General features: G+C 48.8%; 1 protein-coding gene across 4 annotated transcripts in view; it reads right to left on the bottom strand.

Annotated features, from left to right (window-relative positions):
- Nucleotides 1–3,657: 3,657 nt before the first annotated feature.
- The window catches only part of arhgap32b (Rho GTPase activating protein 32b), a 110,899-nt gene continuing 98,079 nt past the window's right edge, over nt 3,658–16,477 (bottom strand). For all 4 annotated transcript variants that reach the window (XM_080483045.1, XM_080483046.1, XM_080483047.1 and 1 more), the window contains 12 exons: nt 15,937–16,086; nt 13,277–13,379; nt 11,685–11,829; nt 11,189–11,271; nt 10,916–11,023; nt 9,985–10,130; nt 9,703–9,904; nt 8,969–9,114; nt 8,810–8,884; nt 7,849–8,727; nt 6,362–7,014; nt 3,658–6,012 (listed from right to left, as the gene is read on the bottom strand). In XM_080483045.1, coding sequence (XP_080339171.1) covers nt 3,901–6,012; nt 6,362–7,014; nt 7,849–8,727; nt 8,810–8,884; nt 8,969–9,114; nt 9,703–9,904; nt 9,985–10,130; nt 10,916–11,023; nt 11,189–11,271; nt 11,685–11,829; nt 13,277–13,379; nt 15,937–16,086 — 4,802 coding nt within the window. In that variant the 3' untranslated portion in view covers nt 3,658–3,900. The remainder of the gene's footprint in view (nt 6,013–6,361; nt 7,015–7,848; nt 8,728–8,809; nt 8,885–8,968; nt 9,115–9,702; nt 9,905–9,984; nt 10,131–10,915; nt 11,024–11,188; nt 11,272–11,684; nt 11,830–13,276; nt 13,380–15,936; nt 16,087–16,477) is intronic.

The following is a 16,477-nucleotide window of genomic DNA, read 5'->3' as shown; positions in this document are numbered from 1 at the left end:
AATGCACCGCTGCAATTTGAATAAACCCGCCAAGAATATACACTCTGACAGGTTTATTTACCGCCATCCTTTATCCGCTGTACACCTTTTAAATGTTTGTTTGAAAATGTGTCTGTTACATGAATTTGCCCAACTAAACTTTACATAAAAAATGTAAATGAAATGAACAAAGAATAGATTTACCATGAAAAGAGGCCAAATAAATGTAGGATGTGTCTTTGGACTGTGGGAGGAAGCCAGAGTACACAGAAATAAAACTAGCAAACTTCACACACAAAGACCCATCTGGGCTTGAATCCACATGATTTAACTGAGTGTTAACCACCGCCGTAACATTCAGCTCATAGGTGCTCAAATAATACGAGTATCATATAAAAATCAATAAAAAATATCTCATCCAAGTTAGAGGCTTTTAAATTGAAATATATGGTAAGTTTTTAGATGTAGTCGGCAACTATTGTCACACTCGTGGTTTTTAAAGCATTAAAAGTTCAATTTGTCTTCGTTACACCTAAAACAAATCCCAAAATAATTTTACCTTTCACTTACTGTCATCAGGATTATTTCTCCCGACGCAAAGAGAAACAATTTTGGCGGGAAAAGTCATTCCACTGTCGCTCAGGTTCCTCAAGCTGCTTTGCCTCCTCTGAAGCTCTCTGGCATCCCAGCAGGGGTCCGCCAACACATTTTGACATCCACTGCCTTATAACATCACTACTGTACATACTATTTTCATTTTGTAAAATTGTACAACTTCATCACCTTGGTGATACTAAATGGCCTTTTTCGCATGACATCCACTTTTCAGCTCTTGTTTGGGGTGTTTGTTAAATGTTAGAAATTGTCCTGTTTTCTAAGGGGCTGAAGTATTAAAAAGTACTGGTCGTTTGTATGTGAGGTAATCCTGAAAAGTGTCCTTGTGCAACACGAAGAGTGGATGTCAGGGCAGTTCTGTTTCTAATCTGAACACAAAATGCCAAAAAACACGATGTGGATTTAGATAGAAGTTACAGAAATCTTCGCCATTTAACAAAAATGCTGTATAATTTTGTACATAAAAGCAGCATTTGTCCCATCATTATTTCATTGATATGATTATGAATATTTCCAAAGTGAGGGGAGGTTCAGGTGTCTTTCAATTTTTTCAAGGTCGTGAAAAATTTCCTCTTTTACAATTGAATACTGAAAAATCTTAAATGTGTGAAGGGTATTTTACTAGTTCACTGTGTTCATTCTAGAGCGTCCCTTGAAAATAAATAATGTTAGATATTTTATATCCTGAATTATGTTGCTGGTAAGACTCCAGCTTCCTCCATAGAAGCGCTGAGTTTGTTTGGACTCGTCAGAATGAGCAGGTGAGCGTTGGTGAGGTCGGAGTGGAGGAGTTGAGCTATTAAAGGAATTGTGGGCAGTGAAAGAAACAAGTTGATATGGAATTTAACTGGGTGGAGGTGATGAAGGGTGAGAGCGTAGGCTGCAGACCTTCATACATGCTGATCTTGAGAAAAACAGCTTTGAGTGAAAAGAGAAGGAAAAATCTATAATGTAATAAAAACTTATTTGAAGGAGGCTTTGATTAAACAGTAACATAATACATGCAAATGGACAAGTCAAAAGCAATTTAAGCAATCTTAAGCCAAAAATATAGTAAATCCTTTTGAATGCACCCAGTATTTTATTTTGAAATACAGGAAGTTGATTAATGTTGCTGATGACTGGTCAGGTCTTATCACCCTGCCTTGCTTGAACTTCTTTATTCAACTCAATGGCTCATTAAAAAAATAGAAATCCACAGTGGAGCCTCATGGAGACGTCCATCAACCAGTTACCAAATGTTGACCTGCAGGGGGCCAAACAATGAACCCTGGGGAACACCAGACGTCATCGTGGTTAAGATGGAGGTTTCAGTGGTTCCTTTTAAATAAAAGAAGAAAAATCATTCATATGAGAAGTCTGGACATAAGACTGATTTTTAAAATTCTGTATTGGATGTTTCTGAAAAGTTGAGTAATTCTGAACTAGAACCTTCAGTTAAGAACAGCCGACATCTTCTTGTGTCATGGATTTCTTCATTAAGAGATCGTTTCTGACAGAAAGTACGTAAACAAAGATGCTGCGAATTGGACCAGCAAGAAGTAAAACATATATATATTTTTTCCGTTCAACTGAATCTTGTAAATTAAAATAAACCATTCGACAAGTCCTAAGTGCTCCAGAGCACCTGGAGCAGAACCTGCCGTTTGGTTTTGAATGTACATGTTGGTGAGAGAGGGTGTGTTCACCAGTTTGGCTTCACTGTAAAGTCGTGATCAAAGAAATCTGCAGCTTTTTGAAGAGGCGAGGAAAAGTTCAGATGCTCCAGTAAAAAAAACAACTTTGACTTTAAATGAGTTTTTACCAAACTGTCAGTCTCTGGTGTGTTTGCAACACGATGAACAGCCACATATAAGAAGCCAAACATTGCAGCTATTCCTGAACAGTTTTATTTAATTCATATCTGACTTTAGATACCGCTAGTTTCAGACAGGAGTGTTTTCACATTCAAGTACACGGTGCCTTACTTCAGCGCCTCGTCTGAAAAGGTCAAGGCTTTAGATAAGGCAAGAGGAGCAAAACCTGCAAGCGATAAAGAAGTCAAACAGTTTACAGAGTACAACCTGGATTCAGACTTCATACTGTGACCCAGTCATTTTGCTCCACCAGAAGGGGCTCGTAGTCTCGTACCAGATGTGTGTACTACACAAGGATTTGCAGCTTTTAAAAAAAAAAAAAAAAAAAAAAAAATGGCCCCGCGTATCCTAAAAAAGAATCGAACTTCAAGGATTGAAATCCAGAAGCAGTGAGGTGGTAAAAAAACTGGACCTGGTCGGAGGTGATCTTCACGCTGCTTGTGCGTCGTGACGACAACAGTAAACAAAATGTGGCGTCGCAGGAACAGATTCTGAGGCTCTCATCACACGAGTCGACACCACCATGTCTGACAGGACGCCGTTTTCACCTTTCTTCAGTCAGTCGTACCAGGAGTTTGATGGAAAACAGAAAGAAATGGATAAAAAACTAATAAAAACAACCTCTTAACTTCTAAAGCTACAACAGGCGTCCGTCCAGCCTCTCCGTTTTTATCCCGTATGTGCCGACTGTGCCGAGTCGTTTGGTCCCTCTCCCAACGAAGAACACAACCAAGTACCAAAACATTCTATCACAAGTCATTGAAATCGATTTTATAGCAAAGTTACGTAAAAATGGCACAGTCACAGAGAAAATAAGACATAGAGAACCACTAACTGAACTGAAGGCGAGCTCCTCGTCACGCCGCGGCGGCTCCTCGTCACGCCGTGGCGCCGGGAGCACAGCCCACACCGACCCTCCTCTCACAACTTGTGCTGTAACATCCAGAGAGAACGCAACGGATAGAGAACGACACAGAACTGTTCTGTAAGAGATAGAGAGTGCATGCATTTCTAAAATGCAAACCGTCGTCCCAGTTGATGCTCATACCCAGCGCCGTCTAAAAAAACAAATACAACTAAAAATCCCTTTTTTTACTAGTATTTCTATTTGTATAGTTCAATTTTTATCTTTATATCTTTATATATATATATATATATATATATTTATATATATTTAGTATATATATAATCTTACATTTTTGTGGATCCTGTTAATCGTACCTCTTTCAGGTCATACACATTAATGACCGGCGACTGTCTCATTCAATCACAATAACATGACCTCATGGACAATAACTTCAGGTACATTCAGGACTTTCTGTAAAAAGTCTTACAATATTCTTTACAATTCATTAAAAATACAGAGAGGCAAAAATATTAGTGATACAACAGTCCACTGTCCTGCAGAGGCTGCTCGGCCCATCAGAGTCCCCCTCCCTTCAGAAAGGATTCACTCCGTCCGGATCTCCGTCTCTGGCCTCTGCAGGGCCAGCTCGGTGGGGAGGAAGGCTCCCTGGCCCAGCGCCGTGGAGTACGCTCTGTTGTTTTGGCTCACCGAGAAGCCCGGCGCCGGGTAGGAGCCGGCGCCTCCACGTTTCTGCACCGGGGCCTGAGGCTGAGGTACTGGGTGGTAATCGTCCAGGTTGTCGTAGTGGGACTGCACCGTCTTGGTGCCGTGTTTCTGGTATGCGTAGTCCTGGTCTGCTTTGCCGTAGTGCTGCGGCTCTCGGACGCTGTGCGAGCGCTCCGACTTGGAGCGCGCCGGCGGCTGCTCGTCCACCCCGTGGTAGCCGCTCGGCGCCTTGGCTATGTTCGGGTGGTGTTCCGAATCGGGGCACTCGTACCGCGGCAGGTAGGCCCTCTTGCCGGGGAACTCCTGCTGCCAGTGCTTGGACCTGCCGCCGTCTCCGTCGCTCTCCTGCGGGTGGGAGAGGCTGTGGCTCAGAGTCGCGGGAAGGGAGTGGGAGGATTGGCATTTCTTGGACACGCTCTGTTTGCAGAGTCCGTCGGACTTGTCGCCCTGGGCGTGCTTGTCCGTCTCCAGGTACATGAGTGCGTCGGCGTCCGACGCCGCGTGTCTGGGGAGGTAGCGGCCGTCTTTGCTCTCAGCTGCTACCAGCACAGCTTTACCCGGGTCCGACTTGCTGCGCAGGTGCAGAGTTTCATATCCTGAAATATCTGCTGGCGTGAACAAGCCCACGTTGTCGTACTGAGAGAGCACCGGACCTTTGACCTTCAGTCGTGCCCTGCTCTCCCTGCGGATGGAGTGCATGCGGAGCCTTTCCGACTCCTCCGGATCCCATGCCAGGTAAGCGGGAGCCTCGTTGGCACCGTGACCCGGGGGCATGTCTCTGCTCACGAAGCTGTGCTCCTTTCCTGGCGGGAGGACGTGGCGGGAGAGGTAGTGGTACCCGCTCGCCTTCCCGCCCGGTCGCCCGGCGACGGCTCCGGCGTCTCGGCCGCCGTAGGAGTGGACGTGCCTGACTCTGATAGTGCCGTACGGGTCGATGTCGTAGAACGGAGACTCCAGGGGCCCAGAGCCGGAGTACGGACTGTAGCGATACTGAACGCGCCCGTTCTCGAAGTAAGGCTGCAGCTGGGTGACGTGGTAGTCGGTCTGTGAGGATGACTGTGCCGGCTGCTGGTAGGCTTTGCACTGATACACGGGCCGGTGGTAGAAGAACATCTCGTCGTCTGGAGGAACCTCGGTCCGCTGGATGGGGACCGAGCGGATGGTGGAGGGGACGTGGAGCGAGTGCACCCTGCGGATGGTGGGGTAGCCGTGGGGCCGGTCGTGGCTGTAACCCGGATGCCCGGGCCCTGGAGACACATACACACTGCGGGGGGTACCTCGGGACTTCATGGAGTGGTGGTGCGACCTGGGGCCTAAAGTGCTGTATCGGTTATCCAGTCGGGCGCTGTACGGGATCTGGGGCTCAGATTTAGACACGTAGTGCGGGGGGAGGGTGTCGGGTCGGTAGTGGTGCGGGACGGACTGTGGCCCCACAGGAACGGGTCTGGCGTGGTAGTACGCAGCTCCAGAAGGTTCTATGAGGATGGGCTCTCCTTTATGGTACAGGTAGGCCGGCTGGTGAGTGGAAGCTTTCCGAGGGGAATGGGGGTGGTGAGGCAGGGCCTCGTCCGGGTGTCCTGGAGGGGTGCCTTCGCCCAGGACGTGGTAGGACGCCTCCGTTTGGCTCAGAGCCGCTGTGGCCAGCTTGCTCTCCATGGTCCGTACTGGGGGGGGCGGGGGTGTGTGTCCATACGAGTCGTGGTATTTGGAAGACTCTGTGCTGGGCTGGACAGGCTTTATGGCCTCCCAAGGCTTCTCTGCAGGTTCCGCCGAGGTGGGTGCCACTCTGGCGCTGGCCTTGGAGAGGTGGGGCTGAGGCTGCGTCTGAACTGGAAGAGGAGTTTGGGTCACCGCTTGGCTCTGGTGCTGACTTTGGGTTTGGTGCTGGGGCAGTGAGACAGCAGGCCTTTTAGGCTTCTGAGCTACTGGAGGTGGCTGTTCTGAAGGTTTTGGAAGAACTGGAGGTGGAACAGTCTCTTCTGGTCTGACCTGGAAAGAAGAGAACAAAGAAAACTGGTTTTGTAAAAGAACCAAAGATCTCGGTTAAGGAGGTTAAAACAGGCTCTACTTTTAAAGCTCTTAGGACCTTTCTATCGAATAAAGTTTACAGTTAGAGCTGGTTCAGAACCACGGACCAGTTTCTAGTTGACTGTTGTCGGATCAACACTGAGCTTCTTACCTGATACCGAGTACCAATACGTGTACTTACACACAGTGTTCATGACTATCAGTCATACGTCTGTCATGTGTAGCATCGCTAGTGTGTTAGCCTCTTGAAGTATTGACCTGATACTGGTATCTACTGGTCTCTCTCTCTGGGAAGTAACTAAGGAGTTACCTCAGGCACAAGTAGTGGTGGGGCTGCAGTGTGTGTGCTGCCACCGGGTGTGGCGGCCTTCGTGCTGCTGGACGAGCCGGTGTGAAGTGGGGCGTGTCCTGCAGTGGGCGGCGGCCTCTCCGGACTCCGCCTGGTCGGAGACTTGAGGCCGGCTGCAGGGGGGAGCGGGGCACACTTGTAGATGGGCGTGTCTGGGGGCGTGGCCTCCGTGTGCCGTGATGCTTCAGCCGGACCTGGAGAAGACTTCACGCTGTCCGATCGCTTCGTGGCCCCGCCGGTTACCTCGGGGGGCAGCGGTGCTGCGGGGCAGGAAGTGGACTGAACAGACGACACTGTGGTGATATTTGGAGTGTAGCTGAGTGCTGGTGGTGGAGAGCCCCGCCCCCACCCTGCTCCCTCCTCGCAGGCAGTCTGAAACACCAGACCCAGCGGTGAAGGGTCCAGGACCTCCGGCAGGGGGGACGCTGGCGTGGGGGGCTCGGACGACCGGGCCTGGGCCAGGATGGAGACCTGCTGGGCAGACTCAGCCAGGGCCAGGGCCAACATACGTGCAGCATTTTTAGGAGGCGGAGGGGGGGGAGGGGCAGAGGAGGGAGCTGTGGAGCTGAGGGAAGGAGGGGTGAGGTCCTCTGAAGAGTCCAGAACTAGGTCTCCTAGCGGGGACACAAAAACACAAGCGCTCTAAAGAAGAAGAACGAATAAACAAGATGGCAGAGAGCGTGAATGATGGCAGGCGGGTGGGTTTCAAGGTGCTTCGGGGGAGGGGCAGAGGGGGGCAGTTAAAAATGGAGCTCAAACACATTCACTGCTTATGTATTTTCAGAATATCTGATCAAATATCCAAAGTTATCGAACAACAAGAAGTAACAAGTTACAACGAATCGCATTCAATGGAAAGTCATTGAGTAACAGTCCCACTGCATGATGGTGCCTCCGCCACGCAACTGAGCCAAAAACAATTTGGTGAAATTTTTCAATATTTAAGACAGTTTGAAATATATTATGTCGATTTTTGTTCTAGTTACCAAATTAAGTTGGATTTATGGAGTCTGACTACTTTAACAGCAGATATTTCATTATTTTTAGCTGCTGAAGCCTTTTTTTAATTCTTTTTTTTACTACTTTAGCTGTTTTATTGTTGTTGCTGTTTGTAATATTTTTGACATCTTAGATGTTGAATAGAACTCTATATCTTCCTCTGAAACTTTTCCCTACATTAATTCATGTTAGTCAGCACACTAAAAAGTTAAAAAGTGAGGCCTGGTACAATTGTTAGTCACATTTATCACCATAAACTACAAAATGAGGGTGAATTCTGAGGCTGTAACAGCATTAAAACACTGAAATGTTCATTTTCACCTCTTTTCCTGAACAGGCAGTGACTACAGGGGGTTGAGGTCCTCTGATCCTGCTGACGCCTGAACATTATGTTTAAGTGAGACAGGTGTCTAACTACAGGAGACGGTGACTCTCTCTCCGTTTCCTACCTTGAGGCTCTTGGCTGCTGGCGGCTGCTGGCTGCCGCACGGCGTCCTGGTCCTTCGGCTCTCGGCCGTCTGCAGCGTCGAAGGCTGCCAGCTTGGAGTGCAACTCCATTTGAAAAGCTTCGCTCAGCGACGGCTCAGTCGCCCTCAGCAGCACGCTGCCCATCAGAGGGGGAGGGGGGGAGTCCCTGGGTCTCGAGGGGGGAGAAAACCGCGGAGAGGCGGCGTGTGCAGCCGCGTCTTTGTCGGGCGTCTCGGTGGAGAAAAGCTCGACGGTGGTAAACGGTGTCAAGCTGCTGGACTTCCCACATTTGATGGGCGACACGGCCTGCGTGGGCTTGTCGGTGTAAGAGTAGGAGGTGGTCATCAGCTTCCTGCCCTCCGGCCTCTCCGCAGCAGCCGGGCTGAAGTCTGTTGGCAGCATTGGCGAGGGCAGCAGCGGCGAGGGCAGCAGCGGCGAGGGCAGCAGCGGCGAGGGCAGGCCGCCCAGGAAGGAGGCGGAGACCAGCTCAGGGCCGTTAGCTTTCCCGCTGCCGGGGCTCCTCTTCAGCGTGGAGGCGCCGGCCGCGGCCCCGGGCTCATCCAGGGGGAAGGCGTAGGAGGTGTCAGGGAGGCTGCACTGAAACGACATGGGGTCAAAGTCCAGGGAGGCCATGCCGATGTCTGGCGGGCTGAGGTCCACGTCCTCGCCGGCGGAGCGGGGCGGCGAGATGAGGGCGGGCACGCAGATGGGCCCGTCATCAGCGTCGCTGTCCTCGGTGCCGTCCAGGTTGTCGTAGGAGTTGCAGTGCTGCCGGCTGTCCAGGAGCTCGCCGTTGAAGGAGGCCGACAGGGCGTCGCTGCTGGAGCGCGGGCGGCGGGGGCGGAACACCTTCGACTCCCCTGGAGGAACAAAACACCAGCAGCTCAACACGCTGGACGACAGAGAACACCGGGACGATGTCAGCGGGAGACGAGCGCTCACCTTCGACGTGGTGCAGCGAGCTCAGCGACTCCTCGCTCTTGGCCGACCTCAGCGTCGCCGTGTCTCCTCGACCTCCTGCAACAACAGCAGGTGAACACATGAGGGTCAGCCTCGTCCGGGCAGCCGGGGGGCGCTCAGTCGCCGCGCTCCAGCTCTCACCTGCCAGAGCCATGGCCTTCAGCTCGTTGGGCTCGCTGGGGTTTCTGTGCAGCTTCCGCTTGGACATGGAGGAAGACTTTCCCAGGTTGAAGAAGGAGCGCCAGCTCCCCACAGGAGACTTCTTGGATTTGATAGGAGGCCTCTTCCTGTTGTTCATAGACACGAACACGTGCGTTAGCTCATTACCGAGCTAATCAAATCTACAGTTTATCAAACATCAAACTCTGATGTTCTACAGGACTCTGATCAGCAAAGAGGAAAGATGTTCAAGGTACTAACATTATATCAACATTCACAATGAAAACAATGAAGTAACAGGAGTTATCTGTTAGTAAAAACACAAAATGTTAAGTTTAAACCAAACATGGCCTTCAGTTGCTGCTTCTAGTTTATTAGCATTTGTTCCTTGGATGCAGATTTTTGTTGAATGTGGAAAGAGCAGTTCATAATTCAAATATAAGGCTTATTTTTACAGCGTCTGTAACTCAGAAAGAAAGAAGATACAAGGTGAACATTAAGAACAATAAATGTTGTGAACATCTAGGTTGGTGTGATTAAATCAAATCCATGTTTGACTGTCAGGAAGCTTTGTGAGTGAACAGCAGAGGGATAGAAGATGAGCGGTGAATCATCACTGCTGCAGGAGTAGAGGACCTCCGGCAGGGGGCGACATGTTCCTGCATTTTTAGCACAAAGATCCAGCTATGATGAAGAGGATAGGAGGAAGGACGCACCTCTCCGTGGGGAACTCGATGACGGTGTGGAACTTGCCCTGCAGGGCGGCCGGCCCCTCGCCCACCTCGATGTATTTGCTGTCCTCGGTGACGGGAGAGTTGATCTGAGCCTGCGTCCGGGCCTGAGCCTCCTCCAGGCTCAGCAGCTTGGTGGACGGCGACGAAACCAGCAGCGACTTGGGCCGAGACAGAGAGTTGTGACCTGGAGACGAAGAGGGACGGTGATGACGAGTTGGAAGTGTGTGTTCAGAGTGTGAGCAGCAGCGTGACCCCGGCTCCTACCGGCTCCCTCTCGGATCAACGAGCTGAGTTTGGCGCTGAAGAGCACGTCCACGTGGTTCAGGATGAACTCCACCACCACCGACTGGATCCGGACCTCCATGAAGGCCGCCGTGCCGCTGAAGCAGGCAGATTCAATCTGCTTCGACCTGAGACACAAAGGAAGAAAAAGAGGAAGGATCAACCAGTGCAGGAATCTGCAGCAGCGTCCCCCCAAAACATCGAAGCACAAATCAAAACACGTATTATTTTGAAAAGTGGTTATTTGACGTGACGTTATCATTTGTTCTGCATGTTTCCAGAGTCCTGCTCCAACACACCTCGATCTGATCCCTCTGACATCAGGAAGCCACTTTCAGAGAGTCACTGCCATCATCACTTATTAGTGGAAATATTACAAGACTTTTTGTTTGATTCTTAATAATTGTGGCTTGTAAGTCAGGTGACTCACAACCACCTGATCTCAAAGTCAAAGATCAGATGAGATGTTTGAGCTGAGATTATAATGATCACAAACTCTTGAAATACCTCAAAGTTTGTAGTTCCAGTGTAAAAAAACTGATAAATCAATGTTATTCACACCAAATCTGACACTCTTTAGTTCTTCATTGATCTCGTTTCCAGATTTAAAATAAAGCTTTTATGTGTTTTTTGTTCATTTTTTTTTTATATTTCTCTGATTGTCTTGTCTTTGGCGTTGTCTCAGAAACCCCTCACACGTCCCCCAAGCAAAAGAATTGAATCAGAAACGTCCACAAGCTGACGTCTGAAACACCCTGGCATGGCACAATCATACAAAACATCCACAAGCAGTTCTCAGCGACATCACAGGAGCTTCTGACGCCGAAAACACAAATAATTCTTTACGGTTTAATTCCACCTCACAGACTTTACTGCATGCCGCCCCCCACCCACCCACCCCACACACACACACCTCAGCAGGTTGGGGGCCCAGACGATGGCCAGGTTCTTGCTGTGCATGTTGGTGATGTAGCTGAACGCCGCCAGGCGGGAGAGGTGCCTCATCAGGAACTCCAGCGTCCTGCAGAGCAAAGATTCATTCCGTCACATTTCTAATTGGCTCCCAGCGCTGGTGCACAGGACGGCGGCCATGGTGGACCTCCACATTGACAGCTGACGTGAATGCACGGAGGAAGCCTACAGCTCTCGGCCCGGCCACAGGGGGGCAGTGTGGCCTCGCACTGACCTGTAATGCGGCGGAGGAAGCTGCTGGATGACGTCGTGGATCTTGATGAGCCGCTCTTCATCCGTCGCTGCTGAGACGGCGTCCTTCAGAGAGAAAACAGCAGCGTTTCAACACCAGGCTCCTCCTGCGGTCACAGTTTGGGTTCATCCCCCCCCCCCCTCCAGCCCCCCCAGACACACACACACACACACAGCTGCCATAACAACCAGCAAACATTTACTCCATCCTCAGAGGCCTCAGCAGAGCTTTTCTTCCCGGTCACTCAAAGTGCTCTGCTGCATTTGTAATGACAGGGTGTGTCGGCTGCACTGAGATTATTTTCGGGGTGTTTGTGACTCATAACTGAGACACGAATGTGCAGAAATCCTGCCAGATGAATCAGAGGAATGTCATTTGTTTCAGGTCAACGAGATGCAGAGGTCTGCCACCCGGAGCTTCGGCCACTCGGAGTCCAGAATCGACCCTGTGAGAGGAGAGAAGCTGTGCTGCTGCTTACTGAGAACTTCTCGTAGAGCTGGTAGGTGAGCAGCGGGTTGGGCAGCTCTCTGAAGTACAGCTTGCACAGCGAGCCAACGCAGTGGATGTCCTGGATGTAAACATCTTTGGTCAGGTCGGGGATCTGCTCAGAGTCAAACTCGTGTCTGAAGAAGAAGAAGAAGAAGATTAGAAGAGAAGAAGAAGAGAGAAGGCAAAGTCAGTGTGTTCAAACCAGCTCATCCGGCAGAAACGTGGAGCTGAATGAGTAGAAGAGATGAAAAGAAAGTAGAGTTACATTTCAGGGTCGTGCTTAAAAAACAAGTTCTGATTGACTTGAGGAAGAAACCAGTCGAAGCCTGTGGAGGACCGATAATCTGGATTTGACTGGCAGACTCACTCTGGTGATGCTTCCTGTCTGGTTTTGTTAGAAATATAAAAAGATTCTATGTCACTAATCTGCAGCGTTCCAGGACTTCTAATGTAAAAACTAATGACACACACACACACACACACACACACACACACACACACACACACACACACACACTTTAGGGTTATTATAGTGTGAATCTGATTTATAGCCTCGTTTCATAAAGTAATCAGATTACATTTCTAAACTGATCCACAGAGTGAATCATGTTTATTTGTTGTCTGGATTTCTTCTGCAGGACGACCCCCCCCCCCCCCCCCCCCTCTCTCTCTCTCTCTGCGAGCTGCGATCAAAAAGTGCCACAGCTGCAGCATTCCACCCTAATACTGTGCTCACACACACACACACACACACACACACACACACACACACACACACACACACACACACACACACACACACACACACACACACACACACACACACACACACACACACACACACACACACACACACACACACACACACACACACACACACACACACACACACACACACAGTCATGTGACTGTGAGTCGCTCCACCAGGACGATACTGGATGAGCAGCAGAGTCTCTTCTTTAATCCCACGTTTATTTAGTGTTTCCCAAAGAGCCACTGAATCTAACATGAGGTCCAACATCGACAGACACTCAGTCTGTTAACTCTCGTTTTACTTTCTTAGTAATTGAGTTACTTTGAAAGTTACTGAATATATAAACTGGGATGAAAACTAACTCGTAGCTGTAATACTGTAGTGTAGCTTTATAGCTTGGCTGAACTGTGTGGGTCAGTGTACAGGCTGATTCAGTTAGAGGAGGAAGATGCTCTATGATCTGGATGTTAGAGGAGGAAGATGCTCTATGATCTGGATGTTAGAGGAGGAAGATGCTCTATGATCTGATGTTAGAGGAGGAAGATGCTCTATAATCTGGATGTTAGAGGAGGAAAATGCTCTATGATCTGATGTTAGAGGAGGAAAATGCTCTATAATCTGATGTTAGAGGAGGAAGATGCTCTATAATCTGGATGTTAGAGGAGGAATATGCTCTATAATCTGGATGTTAGAGGAGGAAGATGCTCTATAATCTGGATCATAATCATAGCTAATGTGGCTACAGGCTAATGCTCCTCCCGCTGCGGCGGGTTAGCGTTAGGAGCAGGGAGGAGGAGCTAGTCCTCCAGTAAACAGGATCTCCTCACCGCAGCTTCTGGATGTTGGAGGCGATCCCGGAGAGGCGGTAGATGCCGTCCACCACGCCGTGCTTCTCGATGAACTCGGTGCAGCTCTTGAGGACCTGGGGCACTGCGGGGAGAAGAAGAGAGGAAACGCTAGAGCTGCAGGAAGACGGGAGACTCTGCAGCAGCTTGAATCACACAGACGAGCTGTTTATCTGCGAGTGTGTGTGTGTGTGTGTGTGTGTGTGTAGGGAGGATGACAGCCTGTCGGACCATCGCCACAGCAGCTGTTCAGACAAATTCCACACATAGCTGAAGATAAAACCAGGCTGGGGCTGGGGGGGGGGGCTCCACTGCCCTCATTCATGTATGAAAGTATGAAAACATTTAGGAGAAATACTAACATTAAAAGTCAAATTCACTCCTTCAACTTACTAAGTTACTAAGTTACCAGTGAATGGCGGCCGATCCCGACACATCAACACACACATATGTGCATCTTCCTGTCGAAACAAACACGTCCACTGTGTGATGAAACCTTCTGATACTGAATCATAAATGAACCTGGATTAGAACGACTGGACTGGTTTGGTAACGGGACGACCGGGAGCCACCAGAGGAAGGGAGGGAGAGAGAGAGAGAGAGAGAGAGGGAGAGAGAGAGAGAGAGAGAGCGCTGGAGGCAGAATGTCGACTTTAACAGAAAACACCTCGGTATCTTTCAGCACGAACACAGTTTGAACTTCCTACTTTAGAGTTTAGAGTGAATCACTTCAGTTCCAGTCCTGGTGCAGGAGGAGAGAGAGACTCACTATGAATTATTCTAGACGCACACATCATGAGATAAACACACACAGACCTCTCTGCATGCGTGGAAAAGTCATTTGGTTCCTATTTAAGTCTCATAGGAGCATTTAGACACGTGTTGTTCAACTTTTCTACCAGTTTTTAAAAGCAGACGAAGCTCAGACGCTTCTTCTGTTTCTTCTTCCTGTTTCACTCTAAAGTCCTGAAGAGATCAAATCACCAGTTCCTCTCTTTGTTAGCAGTGAAAAGTTTTACAGTGTCTTATTACTGCACGCACACACGCACACACAGTGAGATGACGTTATTGATCATTGTAGGACAGAAGAGTGGCTTCATTAATCGGGGGTGGGGTGGGGTGGTGGTGGGGTGAGGGTGGGGGTGTTACATTACAGAGCCTCGTCTGCCAGCTGGCGAGCGGCGCGGCCCAGAAAATCAATGTGGCTGCTGCAGATGAATGTAAACATCGACTTCACCGCAGCTAAAACATCTTAATTGCTACCAGAGCGGCGCTGCACACGATTCAGTGTTTTACACTTCAAACACGGAGCATCTAACGACGGGGCGGAGGACCGACACGTCCACTCCGTCGCTCTTAAATTTAACTTTCACTGTTAAATTCCTACGGGGGGTTTTTTTTTTTTGGGAGAGAAATCTCAAGAACAGTTAGAAGAAAACCCTGGTTTCATTGGTTTATTTCTGATTTCCTCCCGGAGGAAAACCTCCTCGGCTCTCCCTCCTTCACGGTCACTCTGAGCTCAGCGGCGTTTTTCTACCAGCAAACAAGAGAAACTCCACTGAGCGTTGAGCCGATGTAACAACATGAAACCACAGAGAAGACAAGCTCAAACTCTGGAAACTATTAATGAGAAGTTAAAATGATTTCATGAAGTGGTAAAGACAGAATACATTATTTAAATATGACAAACAGAATCACAAGTCACACATTGTTCAGATTTGTTTTGTTTGGAGGATCAGTTCTCTTTGACTTGTGGAATTATACATTAACCTGTTGAGGCTTTATTTCATCCGCCAAAGACGTCAATAAAAATCTTTGCCGTTTATCAATCTGGCAGCAGGATTACGTCAAACTACTACAGATTTGTTCTAAGTTTTCACCACAGATAGAAATTCAGCCATGAAAGATTCTATTAAATTCTGGAGGTGATCCGGATCCGGACTCTGGATCAGGGTTTCATTTTATAGGCTTTTAAGGATTCCGTCAAAACTACACGAACCTTAGGCGAACGTTAGAAATGTGATTGCTTGTTATATTTCATTGTGACCTACCAAGACATTCTCATGATACATTAAAGTAAAAGTTTGCTGTGACTCAGTAAAACCTCATAATATGAATGTTCTCATGCAAGGAGATGATAACAAATGTATAAAAATAAAAACAAATATCTAAAAATGCACCAAATTTATAAGAACTACCTCAAATCCAAATATTCCAGAAAGATTATGGATGGTGAGGCTGATCTCAAGTCAAATTAATTTATTCATCCTTTGGGGCGCCTCAACAAACAAAAGCAATCAAAGTTTTTGACTTAAGAATAGTCTGTAAAAATTTTAAACTGTTAAATTGTTGAGTTTTCTCCGTAAAATTGCCCTGAAATTACTTTGTTGTATTTGGCACTGTATCAATAAAGTTGAATTGAATTGAAAAAGAAAACCAGTAGTTTTACAAGTGAAGCACAAATTGAGGCAAAAGTGGAACCACGAGAATCAAAAGTTGCTTTTATTTAGTCATTTTGGACTTTTATTGAGACGTGAACACAGAAAGAGGTGAAGGTGCACCAGTGAAACCTGGACGGAGTCCCCTGAAGGAGCTCCGCCCCCACCCTGCCCCACCCTGCCCCGCCCCCCGGCGTTACTCACCGTCATGTCCGGAGTTGAGCAGGTGCTCGCCCAGGTCGCAGCCGAACACCCTCTCCCGGAGGATGCCCCTCTGCTTCAGCTTCTGCTTGGTGGGTCTGGACTTCATGAAGGAGCGCAAGAAGGTGATCAGCTTCCCGTGCTTCTTAGACACTGAGAGGAGGAGGAGGAGGAGGAGGAAGAGGAGGAGGAGGAGGAGGAGGAGGAGGAGAGCACATCTCAGATGAGCCGGACTCGAGTTTCACACAAACATCTCCCCGGGTACCGGAGTGAAACTCCAGACCGGCGGCCTCTTAACTTTTCCCTTTGTGCGCTCCAGCTTCATTCTCATGCAAACCCTCCCTTCATGCAGGCGCCGTTTCCTTGAAGCCGAGGCTTCCTGCTAAATGCCGCCTCCCAGGCAACTACAAAGGAATCCACCTCATCCAGCAGCAGAAGCCTCGCTCGCCTTCACAACAACACAAGACGGACCTGAAAGAATCACACGCCTCGTCTGGGAACCGGCGTAAGCTCCTGAAACTGCTCGCCGCCGCTCCACTCTGAG

The sequence above is a fragment of the Lipophrys pholis genome, assembly GCF_963383615.2.
Source record: "Lipophrys pholis genome assembly, chromosome: 16".
Taxonomy (NCBI): domain Eukaryota; kingdom Metazoa; phylum Chordata; class Actinopteri; order Blenniiformes; family Blenniidae; genus Lipophrys; species Lipophrys pholis.
Note: the sequence above shows the minus strand (reverse complement) of the source record. Positions and strands in the feature narration are given on the sequence as shown.